At 39.6% G+C, this 18,324-nt stretch overlaps 1 protein-coding gene across 1 annotated transcript in view; it reads left to right on the forward strand.

The window, feature by feature from the left end:
• The first annotated feature begins 8,563 nt into the window (after positions 1–8,563).
• LOC114492855 (broad substrate specificity ATP-binding cassette transporter ABCG2) overlaps positions 8,564–18,324 on the forward strand; it is a 70,736-nt gene continuing 60,975 nt past the window's right edge. Inside the window, exons 1-4 of the mRNA XM_028507431.2 lie at positions 8,564–8,973; positions 15,570–15,629; positions 16,242–16,356; positions 16,934–17,086. Of these exons, the coding sequence (XP_028363232.1) occupies positions 8,771–8,973; positions 15,570–15,629; positions 16,242–16,356; positions 16,934–17,086 (531 nt within the window). The 5' untranslated portion in view covers positions 8,564–8,770. The remainder of the gene's footprint in view (positions 8,974–15,569; positions 15,630–16,241; positions 16,357–16,933; positions 17,087–18,324) is intronic.

The following is an 18,324-nucleotide window of genomic DNA, read 5'->3' on the forward strand; positions in this document are numbered from 1 at the left end:
GGGTTCAGCAGCAGAAGCAGCATTCCTGCCAGGGAGATAAGCTTTTGTCTCCTTGCTGGCTTACGGTTCCAAGGGCGTTCCCTTAGCCTTAGCCTAGGCGGGGGTTTCAGCTTCTGATACCAGTCAGGGCGGTTCCCAACAGGGGGGACAGAGTCTCAGGGGATCTTCAGGTGGGGCAAACAGTGTTAGCCAGGTTGATGGAGTCTCAGATATGGTACCAGTCTGCCAGCATGCCAGCTCTGTGGCTGTGTGGGAGGAGGGCTCAGAAAGGGACAATGACCTCTGTCTGCCTTTCTGTCTAAGAGAAAACTGTCTCCCAGCTCTCATCTTGATGCCAGACATTTCTCTTCCTCCCTATATATCACTGGTGCCTTTCAAGCTGCTACCCTGGTGCTGGACGCCAGAGAGAGTGAGTCTGAGTAAGTCCATGTGTGGGTTCTTTAATGGGAACTGCTTGGGGCTGCAGAAGTTTCTTCCATTGACTCAAACCCTGCTGGTTTTTGCAGCCAGAAGTTATGGGGGCTTATTTTCCTGGCACTGGAACCCTGGGGCTGGGACTCCTCGTTCCTGAGATATCCCTCCTGAATTTTTGTATAACACATATGGATGTGAGACCAGCCTGTTCTGTGTCTTCACCCCTCCTACCAGTCTGGATGAATGTAGTTTCCTTAAATCCATAGTTGTCATACTTCCATTCAACTTTATTTCTAATGGTTCTGAGTGATGGTTGTCCTATATTTTAGTTGTAATTTTGATAGGAACATGCTATTTTTAGTAGTACAGTTTTTAAACATGACACAATGTTTACCAACAAACTCAAATTTATGTTGTAGTTTTTCTGTAGTAAGAAGCCAAAATTATATAAGTTTAGACTTATAATGTTCCTGTATTTTCTTATTTGGAAATGATCTAAGTATTCAGTAAATTTCCATAATTTAATTTAGTTAGCAAAACTCTAAGTTTCTATTTACCAAAAGATTTTAGGAAACTTTTTTTTGAGGGGCAGCAGCCTTTATTGAGATCAATAAGAACAGCTATTTGGGAAGCAGTGAAGGGCAGAAGCCCACATAGTGTCCTGGTGAGGAGATAAAGGGATGGGTATTTATGAAAAAGGAAAGGGGGAATGACATCCACAGCCTTATGGGAAGGCATTAATATGACATAGCAGGAAGCATTAATACGAGAGAGTGACACTGATTCTAAACAATGTTTTTAATATTCAGTCCTCTATCTATTCAGTCCTCTATCTATAGTCATCTATCTATTAGTCATCGTATCTGCTTTCTTTTCATCTTTGCAAACAGCTCTTTGTGACTCAAGGTTGCTGCAGGCCCGGAGCAAAGGTTATTTTGTCCTGGTTTAACATTCTAGAGGTTTGAGGCACAAGACGTGCAAGGCAGTTCCTCAGGGAGGAGATCTCCTGCTCCATTTTGAAATGCTTCATTTATTTTATTGTTTATAATTCCTTCATGTTCATTTATTTTGCTGTTTAGATTCCTTCTTTCTCATGGATGAATCATATTCTATTGCATACATAACTAGAATATATATAAATAACATCTCTATCCATTCATCCATTGGTGGACCCTTAGGTCGTTTCCATGGCTTAGCTGTTGTAAATAATCCTGCAATGAACATGGGGTGCAGACATCTTTTTGAGATCCTGTTTTCTTCCTTTGCATATGGAATAAATTCCCAGTGGTGGAATTGCTGGGTCATAATGCAGTTCCATTTTTAATTTTTTGAGGACACCCTATACTTTTTTCCACAGTGGCTGTAGCAATCTTTGTTGCCACTTACAGTGCCTGAGGGTTCCCTTTTCCCCACATCCTTGCTAACCTGTGTTATGTGCTATGTGTTTCAGACAGTAGCTATCCTGACCACATGAGGTCATGTCCCATGGTGTGCTCTGTCCTAGTTGTAGGAGTAGAAAGGGAAATTCCCACAGCAGGGTTGCAGCCATGGCTTTCACAGGATGTGGCTGAGGGAGAACTGTAGGCACAGGACTCAGGGTCTCCCTGTTCCTTTCTAACCCCTTTGCCCACCCAGGTGATTCCAGTATGGTAAAGGGTCTGAGAGCTGGAAGACAGGGGCTATGCCTCAGAAGGGTCCACTGAATGTGGGTCTGTAGCATTTTTTAAAAAATCAAAGAGCAACACATCTTTGCACAATGAAGACCCCAAGACGGTGGGATGGTTTGTCATTCATGAGAGTCTTATTTATGGTTCTCAGTTTTTAAGGAGAGCTATCCCTCCTTAGGATGTCTCAGATGTCTAAAACTTACCATGTTGGAGCTGAGTCCTTGAACCAGTTTTGGTTTTGTGTGTTTATCCTGCTTTGGTGGTCCTAGAACTTCTTTTGTCTTTGGCTTGATACCATTCTCAATTTTGAAAAATGGTTGGCCAGTTTCTTCAAATATTGATTCTGCCCTATTTTCCCCTCTCTTTTTGGTCTTCTGTTACATCTGTGCCAGGCTTTTTCTATCATGCCCCATATGTTTCTTAAGCTTTCTAAATATAGTTTTCATCCTTTTCAGTCTGCAATTTTTTTCTTTTTCATAGTAATAATTTTCATTTATGCTTCAATCTGGATTTTTTTTTACATACTAGTTTAGCTACCACTAATTCTCTTTGCTCATCTTAATCTAACCTGCTGTTGAAATCATGTTTGATTTTTAAAAAAACCAGTTCTTGTTCTTTGGCAATAATTTGTCTTTTTATTTATTTTCTTAAACATATTAGTCACATTTTAAAAATGTCAATGCCTGAAGATTTCAATCATTATTACCTGTGGGTCTATTATTTCTTCTTGTTCGTGGAATATTAGGTTCTGTTTTCTGGAATGACTCATAATTTAGATGGGAAAGTTTGGATGATTATGTTTTCTTTAAGTGTGGCCTTAACTTTCTTCTAGTAGACAAAGTGTGAGAGGATTACTTTGATTGAGGATGAGTTGGTCTTTTTCTGGGTTTCCCATATTACTGGGACATAGCCCTTCTGGGATCTCAAAAGCTGGATTTCTAGAGCCCCTCCTTTCTGGTAGGCTTGCAACTACAATTTTTGTTTGACTAGTACTGAGAGACTGTTGAAATATTCACTTAGATTTGTAGCCTCCAGCAGCTTCTTTCTACCTAGTTTTTCTGAGTTTTGCTGTGTGTGCAATTTACTTTGAGAGGAAGGAGCACAGAATGCTGAGATTCCTTTTGTGTAGTTTCCTTGTCTCTAGGATTCTGACTCCTCAAGTCCTGGATGCTTTGGATGCTCTCATCAGAGATAACTCTTCAGTTGCTTTTTATGTTTTATCTACTTTTATAGTTGTCCTTACAAGGATGACTTTTTAAAAATCCTCACCTAAGTATATGTTTGATTTTACAGAGAGAGGAAAGGGGGAGGAGAGAAAGAAAGAGAAAAAACATCAATATGAGAGAGAAACATCATTTGGTTACTTCCTGTACATGGTCCGATGGGGAATTGAACCCCAAACCTTGATATATGCCCTGACCAGGAATCAAACCTGCAGCCTTTTGGTGCATGGGATGAGACTCTAACTGAGCAACTCAGCCAGGGCAGGGTGATTGTTTTTAAACAGCAACTCTATTGTAGCCAGAGAAAAAGTTTTCACAGATGACTTTGATTTCTATAATTATTATTATTTACATTTTTAAAATTGAATTTATTGGGGTGACATTGGTTAACAAGATTATATAGGTATCAAGTGTACATTTCCATGAATCATGATCTGTATGTTGCATTCTGTGCCCACCACCCAATGTCAAGTCATCTTCTATCACTATATATATGTCCCCCTTTACCTTTTACTACTCCCCTCTTCCCCTTCTCTCTGGACCACCGACATACTATTGTCTGTGTCTATGAGTTTGTTTTATATTCCACATATGAGTGAAATCATATGGTTCTTAACTTTTTCTATCTGACTTCCTTTGTTTAGCATGATAATCTCAAGGTTTATCCATGTTGTCACACATGGCAGTGTTTCATCTTTTGTTATGGCTGAGTAGTATTCTATTGCACTGCATATTCTTTATCCGATCTGTTGAAGGACATTTCAGTCGTTTCCATGTCCTGGCCACTGTGAACAATGCTGCAGTCTACACAGGGGTGCATATATCTTTTCAAATAAATGTTTTCAATCTCTTCAGGTAGTTACCCAGAAGAGGGATTGCTAGGTCATATGGTAACTCTATTCTTAATTTTTGAGGAACTACCATACTGTTTTCCATAGTGGCTATCCAGTTTACATGCCCACCAGCAGTGCATGCAAGTTCCTTTTTCTCAACAACTTCTCCGACACTTGTTATTACTTGTCTTGTGGATAATAGCCTTTCTAACAGGTGTGAGGTGGTATCTCATAGCTTTGGTTTGTATTTCCCTAACAGCTAGTGAAACTGAGCATCTTTTCATATATCTTTTGGCCATTTGTATGTCTTGGGAGAAATGTCTGTTTAGGTTCTTTGTACATTTTTTAAAACACTTTTTTATTGTTTTTCAAGTACAGTTTTCTGCCTTTTCACTCCATCCCTCCCCAGCCCCCCCCCCCACCTCCCTCCCCTGTTTCTACCCCCACCTTGTTATTGTCCATGTGTCCTTTATAATTGTTCCTGTAAACCCTTCACCCTTTTCCCCTATAATCCCCTCCCCTCACCCTTCTCGTCACTGTCAGCCTATTCTCAATTTCATTGTCTTTGGTTATATTTTGCCTGCTTGTTTGTTTTGTTGATTAGGTTCCTGTTACAGGTGAAATCATATGGTATTTGTCTTTTACCACCTGGCTTATAGTTTGTTTGGTGTTGGGTTGTATGAGTTCTTTATATATTTTGTATATTAACCCCTTATCAGATGTATCAGTGAATATGTTCTCCCATTTTGTTGATTGCCTTTTTGTTTTGTTGTCAGTTTGTTTTGCTCTGCAGAAGTCTTTTAGTTCCATGTACTCCAGTTTATTTATTTTTGCCTTTACTTCCCATGCCTTTGGGGTCAAATTCATAAAATCTTCTCTAAGACCAAGGTCCATTGGTTTAGAACCTATGTTTTCTTCTATGTAATTTATTGTTTCAGGTCTTATGTTTAAGTCTTTGATACATTTTGAATTAATTTTTGTACATGGGGACAAAATGTAGTCTAGTTTTATTCTTTTGCACATGGCTTTCCAATGTTTCCAGAACCATTTATTGAAGAGGATTTCTTTTTTCCATTGTATTTTCTTGGATCCTTTGTCAAAAATTATTTTCCAATATACATGTTTTTTTCCTGGTCTCCCAATTCTGTTGAATTGATCTGTGTGTTTTCCTACCAATACCATGCTGTTTTGATTATCTTTGCTCTGTAGTAAAATTTGAATTTATGTAGTGTGATACCTCCGGATTTGTTCTTTTTTCTAAAGATTGCTTTAGTTATTCAGGGTCTTTGTGGTTTCATATAAATCTAATGGTTTTTTTCTATTTCTTTAAAAAATATCATTGGGGCTTTGATGAGGATTACACTACATCTGTATAGTCCATTGAATAATATGATTTCTTTGATTTTTAAAAATTAAATTAAACTATGTTTGACTTCCGGCCAAGATGGAGGCATAGGTAGATACATGTTGCCTCCTCACACAACCAAAAGAAGGATAACAAATTTAAAAATAAAAAATAACCAGAACTGCCAGAAAATTGAACAGTATGAAAGTCAGACAACCAAGGAGTCAAAGAAGAAATATTCTTTCAGACTGGTAGGAGGGGAGGAGACTGGCAGCTGGATGGAGAGGTTGTGTGGCAAAGGTGGTAGTTGGCAGACTGGGCGGTCCCACATTTGCGTGTGGATAAACCAGGAGGGCCAACTAGGGGGCAAGACAGACTGCACAACCCAGGGTTCTAACCTTGGAAAACAAAGCCTTAAAAACTCTGGCTGTAAAAACCCATGGTGGTTGTGGTGGTGGGAGAAACTCCCAGCCTCACAGGAGAGTTCATTGGAGAGACCCACACAGTCCTAGAATGTACACAAACCCACCAACCCCAGAATCAGCACCAGAAGGGCCCAATTTGCTTGTAGGCAGTGGGGGAGGTGACTGAAAGCTGGCCCAGAGCCAAGCAATTGGCATTGTTCCTCTCATACCCATTCCCCACAGACAGCACCACAGTGCAGTGACCTGGGTTGCCCTGCCCTGGTGAATACCTAAGGTTCCTCCCCTTACAATGTAACAGGTGCACAGAGACAAAGAAACATGGCCCAAGTGAAACAACAGGTCAAAACTCCAGAAAAAGAACTAAGCAATGAGCAGATAGCCAACCTATCAGATGCAAAATTCAAAATACAGGTAATCAGGATGCTTACAGAGATGGTTGGTGTGGTCATAAAATAGAGGAAAAAGTGAAGGCTATACATAGTGAAATAAAGAAAAATATACTGGGAACCAACAGTGAAGGGAAGGAAACCAGGACTCAAATCAACAATTTGGAACAAAAGGAAGAAATAAACATTCAACCAGAACAGAATGAAGAAACAAGAATTCAAAAAAAATGAGGAGAGACTTAGGTACCTGTGGGACAACTTTAAATGTTTCAACGTGAGAATCATAGGGGTACCCTGAGGAGAAAAGGAAGAGCAATAAATTGAAAACTTATTTGAAAACATAATGGAGACCTTCCCCAGCCTGGCAAAGGAAATAGAGTTCCAGGAAGTCCAGGAAAAGGAGAAAGTTACCTACAAAGGAGTTCCCATAAGACTATCAGCTGATTTCTCAAAAGAAATCTTGAAGGCAAGAAGGGGCTGGGAAGAAGTATTCCAAGTTATGAAAGGCAAGAACCTGCATCCAAGATTACTATCCCGAAAAGCTATCATTTAGAATGGAAGGGCAGTTAAAGTGCTTCCCAGATAAGGTCAAATTAAAGGAGTTAATCATCACCAAGCCCTTATTGTATGAAATGTTAAAGGGACTTATCTAAGAAAAAGAAGATGATCAAAACTATGAACAGTAAAATGACAACAAACTCACAACTATCAGCAACTGAACCTAAAACAAAACCAAAAACAAACAAGGCAAACAAGCAGAAGAGAAACAGAATCAGAGAAATGGAGATCACATGGAGGGTTGTCATTGGGGAGGGGGTGGGGGTAGAATGGGAAAAAAGGTACAGGGTATAAGAAGCATAAATGGTAGGTGAAAAATAGACAGGAGGAAGTTAAGAATAGTATAGAAAATGGAGAAGCTAAAGAACTTACATGTATGACCCATGGACATGAACTAAGGAGGGGGGATGTTGGTAGGAGGGGGTTCAGGGTGGAGGGGAATAAAGGAGAAAAGATATGGGACAACTATAATAGCAAAATCAAGAATATATACTTAAAAATAAAACTATGTTGATTGAATTTTTACATGTCAAACTTATTCAAAAGCTGTTAAACTCACCTTAATTTTTTACCCTAATTAATGTTTTAAAGGGGCTTTTCGGACCCAGCTGGTGTGGCTCAGTGGACTGAGTGCCAGTCTGTGAATCAAAGAGTTGCTAGTTTGATTCCCAGTCGGGGTACATGCCTGGGTTGTAGGCTATGTCCCCAGCAGGGGACACAAGAGAGGCCACCACATATTGATGTTTCTCTTTCTCTGTCCCTTCCCTTCTCTCTAAAAATAAATAAATAAATAAAATAAAGAGCTTTTTGTAACCCCTTCAATGAAACATTTTAAACTTTACTCAGTTTTTGTTTTAAACTCTTTAACTGCTTAACTATTTGTTTCATTTTCTCAATTAGTTATTTTTATAACTAATTCTGCATCTTTCTGGAATTTAAATATGTTCACCTATTAAGGAAATTACTTTGTTATCCCAAACAGGTTTGGAGTTCTTCTTCTTAGCTGATTGAAGGAGCATAAGGACCAGGGACATAAAGCCTAGAGCTGTAAACTTGGGACATTTCTCTAGTCCCTGACTGCCTGTAATAACTAGGATATGAACTCTAAAATTAAAAAAAAAGCAAAAACAAGAAAATGGGGGGAAGGCGATCACATAGTCTATCCCTGATTTTGAGTCATTTCATGTTATGCTTTTCAAACAGACAAGTTTAACTCCTGCTTCATGAGTTTCGAGTAATTTTCATGCTCTTCCTATTTACTTGTTAGATATTTAATTGAATCTAACTGCAGTTTATGCATTCATAGTTGTGTTTGCCTCCCTAAATGGGCTCCAAGATTGTTCTTATTACAATGACATAGGCTGTTCATTGGAAATGGATCTATTTATTGCAGTGAAGTTTAAAATGGACATTTTTATGTTAATAATATATCTTATTGAACTCAATGCATTCAAAATAATTTTACTTATACATGTAATCACTATAAAAATGAGTAATGAAGTACTTTGCATTTAAAAAAAAATTGGATCGCTATTCTTTGTATTATTTTTAAATTGGGGCATGATTGTCATGTAACAGTGGTTTCAGGTGTACAACATAATGAATCTATAATTGTATACACTGGAATGATCACCACCATAAACCTAGTTAACATCCCCTACCACACAGTTACAGGTTTTTCTTTTCTCATGCTGAGAACTTTAAAACATCTACTCTTAACGACTTTAAAATATATGATACAGTATTGCTAACTACAATTACCATGCTGCACATTACATTTCAGGACTTGCTTATTGTATGACTGGAGGTCTGCAACAAAACATTCTTAAGTGTTCTGCTAGCTCGTGTATACAATCTCATTTTCTGGACGATCAACTTACCGTTGCTTTTCCCTCTACAGAAGGGCAGAAGCTTTCCAGATGTCTTCCGGGAATGACCAAGTTTTTATCCCGATGTCACAAGCAAACACCAGCGGCCACCCCGGGACGGCCCCCAATGACCTGAAGATGTTCACTGACGGGGCTGTGCTAAGTTTTCATAACATCTGCTATCGAGTAAAAGTGAAGAGTGGCTTTCTGCTTGGAAGGAAAACAACTGAGAAAGAAATACTGACGAATGTCAAGTACGTGCATGAATTTTGTTTAAACAGCTCTAATGATATACAGTGAACTTAACAGGTTTTGCCTATTTTACAAGTGAAGGTGCTGAGAACATTTGTGTACATGTCTGTTCAGACACATACTTTCATTTCTTTTGTCTCAGCTGGGAGTGAAATGGTTGGATCACATGTTAGGTATAAGCTTAATTTGTAAAAGGATGGCCAGACTGTTTTTAAAGTGGTTGTACCAAGTGCATCACCTTTTGTTTGAGAATCTGAATCACTGATGTGTCATTTAGCCTTTGCTGGGTAAGCCCTGTGGTTTAGTGGAGAGGCCTGGCTGTGTGATTTACAACTTCCTGATTTTACAAGTGAAGATTACAGAGATTACAGTTGTAATTTCTGAGCTTCAGTTTTCTAATCTGTGAAATAAAACATCTGTCCTGTGTGTTATGAGCCAGACACTTTAGGTACTTCTGCACTTTATGTTGTAGAAGCAAGAGTCAGGAGGTTGAAATGATAATATACTGTGAGAGTACTTTGGTTTTCAAATAGACTTGTTTCAAATGAGTGGTGAGTTTATATACTCGTTTATCACCTATAACAATTTATCTAATGCTTTTCCTCACATACAGGCAGACAGAAACACATTAAATACAAGAAAACTTTAGTGTAAGCTTAAGTTTATGCACTGAAAACCCAATGATAGAATTTAGGACCCAAATGAATGCAAAACTGTGATTATCATTTTCTTTCTTGAACAACAAATTCATCATGTGGTGGTGGAGTGGGCCATAGAGTGAGGAAGGAAATGAGAACAGAACCTACTTGGGAACCACGTCTCTATTCGTTCACAGATGCTGATCATTAGGACTGTTCATGTTTTCCTGGTATCTAGAAAACTGAGCGTGATTCTCCCTCACTGTGGAGGGGGGAGTGCATCTAGGTTTGCTCAGGCACTATGGCCTATGTGTTTTGTCTGGTTATTTTGTTTGATAGGAGAAGTAGCTATTCCTAGATAAAACAAGCACTTTTTCTAACTCTCTGAGACTGGAGGGGTAGTTATAAAAGTTTTCACCAGGTATTGCCTCTAACCTATATTGAGTCAGATGTTTCTCATGTTTTCTTGGTACATTCTGTGGGACTGTGATCTTTTATGTTACCAGCAGCCAACTGCTCCCAGAAGGCTAGGAAGTGACAAATAGTGGAGAAATTTTTTGCATGTGGGTGGGGAAGGAAAAACGGAGCTTTGAGATTGTTTGAGTGGTGGTGAGGTCAGGAACTGTGTGGAATTAGATAGAATTTGCTTTCTGTAACAACACCTTTTGTCATACCTACTTTCTTCTTGCTGTCTTGGACTGGTTAAGATACCCTGACAGGGAAAAGAAGAAGAGAGTTGGTAGATACAAAGCTTTTATGTCTTGCTAAATCCCTAGATAGAAGTTATCCATTTCTGGTTTAGGCATCCATTTTGAAAGCTGACAAGGTTTTTTGTGGAAAGTAATAGTCAGGAAAATGTTGGTTACGTCAGATCTTGTGCTAAGTGGAAGTAATAACTATTTGAATATGGGTAGGTACAGATTTAAAATGCATAGTGGGCAAGTGTATTTTGCTTACATTTTAAAGCTAGTTGGTTAGTAATTCAGTACACTAACATTGTCATATGCTCAAGGCTTCATAATGTTTTTAGGGTTCAATGGTATCCATTGCAGCAATAGATGAGTTAGCTTTATGTGCATTCCTGCATCCATAAAAACTCAGTCAACGTATTTATATAATCTCTTTATTTTTTAATTACTGTTGCTATACGATATTCTGTTAGGTCAAAGTTTACAACATAGCAATTAGACATTTATATACCTTAAGAAGTCATCGCCCAGTAAGTCTTGGAGGAGACTTTCCAGTGCTGTCTTATTACTCACATTTCTGGTTTAGGCATCTGTGACAAAGGTTGCCCCTTTTATTCGATGTAGCATTTCTAATTTTTCTTCTATTTGCTAGCTTCAACTAAAGGAAGGTACTGAGATGAGAGAAAGGTTGTTTTCATTCATCTCTCTTTAGACTTGCTTTTGATAGCACTGCCACCATTCACAATAGTCACTGTATTTAAAGAAAGCAGATGAGCAGCTCAATTTTGTTTTTCCTGTGGACATTTTGTAATTTCATTTTTATAACTAAGTAGCTAGAACATGATGTGCTGTGTGGGGGCAAGAAGATAAAATCTGACAATGAGAACTGAAAAAGGTGAGATTATACTATCTTATCGAAAATTATGCTATTATGCTTAGTTTGTGCCCAAACCTAGCATATCAGTATTTCCTCATTAACCCTAAAGATCTATGGACAAAATGGTCCATTCCAGTAGGTATGTATATCATATAATTCTCAGGGAAAGTGATTGTACTATTCAGAGATTTTTTGAATTAATAATTTATTTGAAATAATTTCAAACTTACCCCTTGTGGGAACATAACCCTTTTACCCAGATTCCCCAACTGTTTACATTTCACTGTAACTGCCAGTCATTTTATCTCTTTAGTGAATCCATTATCATTAGTATTTTTCTGCACCATTTGAGAGTAAGCTATTCATATGGTACTCTAATGTTCCTAAGTTTTCCAGTGTGTATTTTCCAGAAACAAGGCCCTTCTCCTCTATAACCACTCAGTCATTGTCTGGAAGCAGCCCAGGGGATGCAAAGTCTCATAACAGGTGCAGTGGTGGGTGCTAAGGGGCCGTTGGTCACCATACTCTTCACGTAATAGACTGACCATCACATCGTGTCTCCTGTCTCATTCAACCAGGTCCTTTCCCGTCTCACCCTAGGTGATGTTCATCTTCATTACCCTGTCATGCTGGTGTCTGCCAGCCTTCACCACAGTGTCACCATTTTCCCCTTTGTAATTAATAAGTATTATGAGGGGAGTTACCCTGAAATCACTCTAAACCTTATTCTTCATAACACAGGAACCCACCTACTTCAGCCCCCATTGAGGTCTCCTGCCTGAATCAGGAATAAATGTCATTGTGATCGTTACCAAAATGTGATTTCTGTTTTCATTGCTCTTTTTTGTATAGACTGGTTTGCATTCTACTAAGAGGAAAAAGCTTCATTTGTCACTTTCATTCATTTATTTATATCAGCATAGACTCATATTCACATTTTATCCAGTAGCACTCAATACTAATGCATTATTATCATTATTTATTTTGATACTCCTATTGTTCCTGATTTGGTCACTGGAAGACCTTTCAAGGGAGGTTTGTTATTTTATTCAACTCATTCTTTCATTTCTTGGGTATTTTTTTGGCACAGCAGGGGATCCAGACTCACTGTGTGCTCACCCCGCCTCAGACCTGGAATGAGCTGATGTTCCTTTTTGTGGGGTGTTGTGTTTACAAAGCAAGATCTGTGTGTTTGGAATGTTCTGGCTGTTGGGATGTCAGAGCTCCTAGGCCTGCTCAGGGGACAGACACAGGGAACATACACATATACACATACACATATACACCTTTTCATGTCTAAACCTTTTTATGTCTGTGTACGGAGATTAAAACCCATGAGTTCCAATTTTGATCTGATACTCCAGGATTATTTCTACATTTCCATGTTTGTAAAACACCTCAAAAAGTGAAAAACCTGGCTCTCATTATTCTAACATTATTACTGATTTGCCCAATCAATTTTCTTATTCTTTAATATAAACAGCCTGCCCACCCTCCAGCTGTATCCTCTCTTCCCCCACCTCCCTGGCAGCCTGTGACCTTGTGTGCTGGCCATCACCGCACCTCTACCCAACATGTCCACCACCCTCACACAAAGAAGGAAAGGAAAGTCTAATAGAAATGACTGATGTATTATTATCCGAACATGATTTATGTAGGAGTGTAACTAAGTGTTCTTTCCAGTCAGGCTATGCTTATGGAAAAACTTTTCCATAAGTTTTTTTGTACTTCTTGATACTTGTTTTTATTGAAAACATTTGACTTTCCTGTAAGTAGTTGTCATTTATTAAGATGGAGGGACTCATTTATTCACCAAATTTGAATGTCTACTAAGAGCCTGACATTGTGCCTGGTTCTAGTGACAGAGGTTCTCAGCGATCTCCTAGTCCAATGGAGGATTCAGACAACGCAAAGACTCCACTGTGTTGTTCTACTGTGACTGAGGGGCTGGAAGACATGGACCACCTTAACCCTAAACTGGAGTGCCAGGAGTGGGGGAGGGAGAAAGGAAAGCCAGTGTGTGTGCTCAGGACAGGGCAGGGAAAGACAATGCTCCAGGCTCTGGGGATGACATTGCCTTCTCACTATTACATGAGGTTTACCATTGTTCATGAGAATGTAATAGACAAGAGAAGAATCCTATAGCTAGTTTTCATTTCGTGTATTTAGTTTTCATTATAGAGCATGTGCTGCATGCTCCAGGGGGTGGGGTTGAAGAAGATGGCATTGTTCTTGTTGGTAAGGTTTGACAATAGTGTGAGGGAGACTTTCATGCATGTAAATGCTATAAAGCAATAAATAGAGGTGTGGACTGTGTTTTGAGCGAGGGGCGGGTGGGGCAACAAGGGGATTGTAGACTTTGGATTATGACAGAAGTCAGCAAAGGCCCTGATAATAAATATTTTCATTTGTGTATTAACTACTTATCTCTGTCATGTAGCGTGAAAGTACTTTTCAAAACAGAAAACTTGACCCCTGTGGTTTGCCGATCCCTGGACTTGAATGCAAAGTCCACAAGGGCTACCACTTCAATTCTCAGCTCTGACCCATGTACACACACAGTAGACACTGAATAACTGTGTTGAGTGAATGGAGGGGGAATTAGCCACGGCTCCACACTGGAACTCTTGCAGTTATGATTATCCATAACTGTTTTCTGTAATGCTAGAGTTCAGCGCCAAAGGAAGCCCAGCTCAGGGACCTGTAAAATTCTTTGTCTTAGAATTCTTTTCCTTGCACCAGCTTTTCACATTCACTTTTGGGTTAATCTTTTAGGGATGGTGACTCTTTTTCTGAGTAGGTATTTAAAAAAACCTGGAAAGGTTTTCTGGCAACGAAGTCTCAGTGAACAACAAGCTTATCTCTGGTTATTTTAGAAACAGTTACTAGGTAGCTATTACTGCGGAAGGTACATTAAGAACTATAGATAAATGCACCTTGAAAGTTCACCCAACCATTAGCATGTCTTATTGCATCAGGGGAAAAGGCCAGTGAAAGAATAAGATACTTCTCTCTTTTATAGCTCATGCCTGATTCACGTAACTCATTGTATTTGTCGAGTGTTTCAGTGAGAGATGCCTCAGTTAGTGAGCAAAGTAGAAGTTGCCTTTCCCCATGGCCACTGAGTGGCATTTTACACTGTGCCAGCTGCAGCACAATAGGCAGTAAATGCTGTGTCCTGCCAGATGGAAGTGCTGTGCACAGCCACACTGTGAGGTTGATCACTCATGACTGTTGTGTATCATAGAATTTGCCTCAGTGATAGTCATTATCTGGGAATGAAATAGCCTTCTGCTTTGCACCTTCCACTAGAATAGATACTGTGTTCCCTGGGGAATAAATTGGATTTACCTACCAATTCCCCAGAGTTTGGCTTAGGCACCAGGGTCCCAAGAGGGCTCCGTCAGCCCTCCATTCCGTCATCAAGCCTGTGCAACTGCGGTGGACCTGACATTCATTCCCCTTACTCCAGTGTGCTCTCCTTACCATTCTTCTGGTTGTCTTCATGGTAAAACTCACACTACTTTTTTTTTGTGTTCTTCTTCAGTCTCAACACAGTCAACTCTGACTTATTTTTTATACCTTCTTGCTCTGTGTCTGAATACCCTCTACCCTCAAACATCCACATAATTTCTTTGGAATATCCAGTGTCTACATCACATGTGTACGTCTTTAAATGTCTTCCCCAATGGAACATGGTGTCTCCCACTTCTAAACCAACAATTTTCCAGTCTATCCGAACCTTTAGAAGAAAGAGTGTGATGTATTTTAGGGAATGTGTTTTACTTTTACAGGTGAATTAAGAATTTTGTCAGGGTTTAAGAACTAGTGAGGGTTTCTTTTTAGTATCTGAGGTACTTTTTTCTAGCCACTAAATTTCACTTCAGTTACATTGTTTTTTGGTCTGACTGGGTTTGAGCAGTGAGAGCATTAATGCTGATGATTCTAGAACTCCTTTGACTACTTAATTATGTAGGACCTGAGTAGGTAGCAAAAGAGGTGACTAGTTATCAAGAAGCTCTACTCAAGACCTGTTGTGCACTCTACATCGTGAAAGGAGAAATAAGTGTAACAGATGTTTTACCAGAATCTTTTACTTCCCATAAACTCTCAAGTTTGTGTGTCCTTTCCCAAAAAGTGTAAGTGGCTTAGAGAATAGCTGAAAGGAATGTAGAGGGACCTGAGCCATTTTTCAAATGGGGTCTAAAGAGTGATGACATTTGTACACTAGACATTTATTGTCAAGTTGGTTCCTTTTTTCCTTTAGAAGTTAGTTTGTGCTGGTTTTCTGTCTCATTTCATCAACTTTCATTGAGTGTCTTAAATGCAGACCCTACATTTTTAGAAGCAGTTTTCAGCTGAACCAGTGAACTGGCTGTTTTCTGCATTGACAGTGGGATCATGAGACCGGGCCTGAACGCCATCCTGGGACCCACAGGTGGAGGCAAATCTTCGTGAGTATCACAGAGAGGATCAGGGAGCTTTCCCTTGCAGTTTTCATGTGCTTTAAAAGATCGCTTTCACGAGGGCAGGTGTTAGTTGAATGTTTGCTGCATGTCTAGTCTTGTTCTAGGTGCCATGGCCACGTGCACTTAGGCCAGCTGTGGTTCTGTCCTCAGAACTAGGAAGTCTTATCAGGTCAGCTTTACTGACAGTGGCCATGATAGATGATTGCCATACACCTGTCAGCATTGATTTCAGCTAATGGTGGAAAAGGATGGGGATGACATTGAAAGTGGGGAGAAGGAGCCAAAGGAATAAGGGAAGTCTTGAGTCTCAGCTAAAGCAGCACATTAGCTGTTGGGAGCCCAGAGGCCAGAGGGCTTCAGGAGCTGGTTGGGAGGCCAGTGCTGGCTCTGCCGACAGAGCTTTGTTTTCACTCTTTGGAGCTTTATTATAGTGTAGAGTTAACAAAAGGAAGTTGAGAATTAAAGTATGTCATTGTGGTTGAGGCATGGAATTTCATGATCAGTTAATTTTTTACTTGAGCTGAGTTTGGATTCAGAGTAGCTTAGAGATATAGTCTCAGCTGGAGAAAAAACCCAAACATATTTGTTTTGTTATAGGTTGTTAGATATCTTAGCTGCAAGGAAAGATCCACAGGGGTTATCTGGGGATGTTTTGATAAATGGAGAGCCTCGACCCGCCAACTTCAAGTGTAACTCAGGTTATGTGGTGCAGGTAAGTGTTCCTGATTTCCGTTTTAGATTTTTCCTCTTCTGTCTGGGAACGTGCCTTGGGCAGTTCTCCAACCCTACTGTTCAGTGTTCTCTCCACTGATTACACAATATGAGCTTTGAACCAACTTAATTTACTCTAGCTTTTTCTAATCTCACATAAGATATAGAATAGTGTTAAATGAAAAGGAAGGAAGATACTAAATATGACCCTTGTAAAGACAAAGGTATCAAATCTACTTATCATACTTCTGAAAGATACTGTTTCCTACCTTAACATTCCCTTCATTCAGCTTAACAAAGTATTTGGCAAATCTTTGTGTACATGAGTTTGGTGATGTCTGCTAATAGCAAGTGTAACTCTCAGTGTTTCATCAGGTGTATAGATAGGGAATGAGAATTCTTTTATCAGGCTTTGTAGCTGTCCAAATTGGAGTTTTTTGTATAATGCATATAATTATACAACATTAGCCAGACTGTTCCCTTGGCTATGTTATTTTTGTGGATTAAGTTATATATTCTAAAGAGTGATATTACTGCAAAAGACCTGATATGTCTTGTTAAAATCCATTTGCCTTAAGGATGATGTTGTGATGGGAACTCTGACAGTGAGAGAAAATCTACAGTTCTCAGCAGCTCTTCGCCTTCCATCAACTATGTCCAATCATGAAAAAAATGAACGGATAAACGTGGTCATTCAGGAGTTGGGTCTGGCCAAAGTGGCAGATTCTAAGGTAATGTGGAAAGAACAGGCGGTACCATTGCCAGCCGACAGGACCTCCCCTGTGAGGCCAGAGTTACTCTTATTCAGAAGTTTTCCATAATGTGTGTGGTCAAAAGTGGCTGCTTTCTGTAATGATGAAAACAGTGACTAGTTACATAATAGAAAGGTGAACGCCAACCAGGAAAAGGAAATGAAAAAACGATTGAATCCTGGAAGTGAAGAATGACAGTGTGGGCTCCCATAAACACGTGTTCTCTGCAAAGGCCAGGTGCCCCTTCCATGTGGTTGCAGCTCTTGCCCCTCCCCCACACTAGGTGTCTCATTCAAATCTGTTCACTAACTTTCTTGCTTTCTGTTTTTCTTCTTTCCCTTTTAGCTTTTCTTCCTGTCTTTCCAGGGGACTTCACTCTGTTGCTTTGGAGGTATATTTCTGGAATTCATAAACAATGAAAATCCCAGGGCTTTTCCTCTATATGCTCATTTTGCTGTACTTTGGCTTCAAAATTATCCTCAGTGAAACTAGTGTTTGTTTTTTAAATTTGTGTAGCATCCACATAGTTTTCCTGTAGTCTTCCTAATGGCACTTTGTCTCCCACCCCTCCCTCCCAGCCTCCCTCCCTCTTTCGTTTCCTCCCTTCCTTCTGCCACTGCTACTTACAGACTGGCTTGTGCTGGGCTGCCTTAGGTTGTATAGATAACAACTGTGGGCAAGAGAGGCAAAGTAGCTCACCAAGTGGGTCGTGCAGGATCAGGAAGAAGAAATGAGACGAGTGAGTGAATGATTTAGAGTTGTGAACAGACATGAAAGATTGGCTGGGAAGACATTTGAAGCTTTGGGTAAAGATGAGCTTTTCAGATGGACACAGCTCTAGTTTAACCCCCCTGTAACATCCCTTACTTAGAGGTAATGAAAATGGGGGTGTTCTGCGGGCTGCTGCTTCATATGATGCTTTCTGACAGTCTTTTATGTAAAGTGTATTTTGCTGCATTTTATTTGGAAGAAGAAGTCTGAGCTGCTATCATTTACCACTTCTTTTTAGATGGGAGAACGTGGGCTTTCTTTGGTGCCAAGGCCCAGCTCTTGAGTTTCCCTTAGGGCTTTTATTGGTCGGGGAGGAAGACGAGGGTGTAGAAGGCAAACATTATAGATGCTTTCACCTATTCCTCTCCTGTCTTTATCCCCTTTTTGGACCACGATTTCAGAGCCATGTCTTTAAGTTGTAACTTCTGACTTCAAACTAAGTATTT

The sequence above is a fragment of the Phyllostomus discolor genome, chromosome 1 (genome assembly GCF_004126475.2).
Source record: "Phyllostomus discolor isolate MPI-MPIP mPhyDis1 chromosome 1, mPhyDis1.pri.v3, whole genome shotgun sequence".
Classification (NCBI taxonomy): Eukaryota; Metazoa; Chordata; class Mammalia; order Chiroptera; family Phyllostomidae; genus Phyllostomus; species Phyllostomus discolor.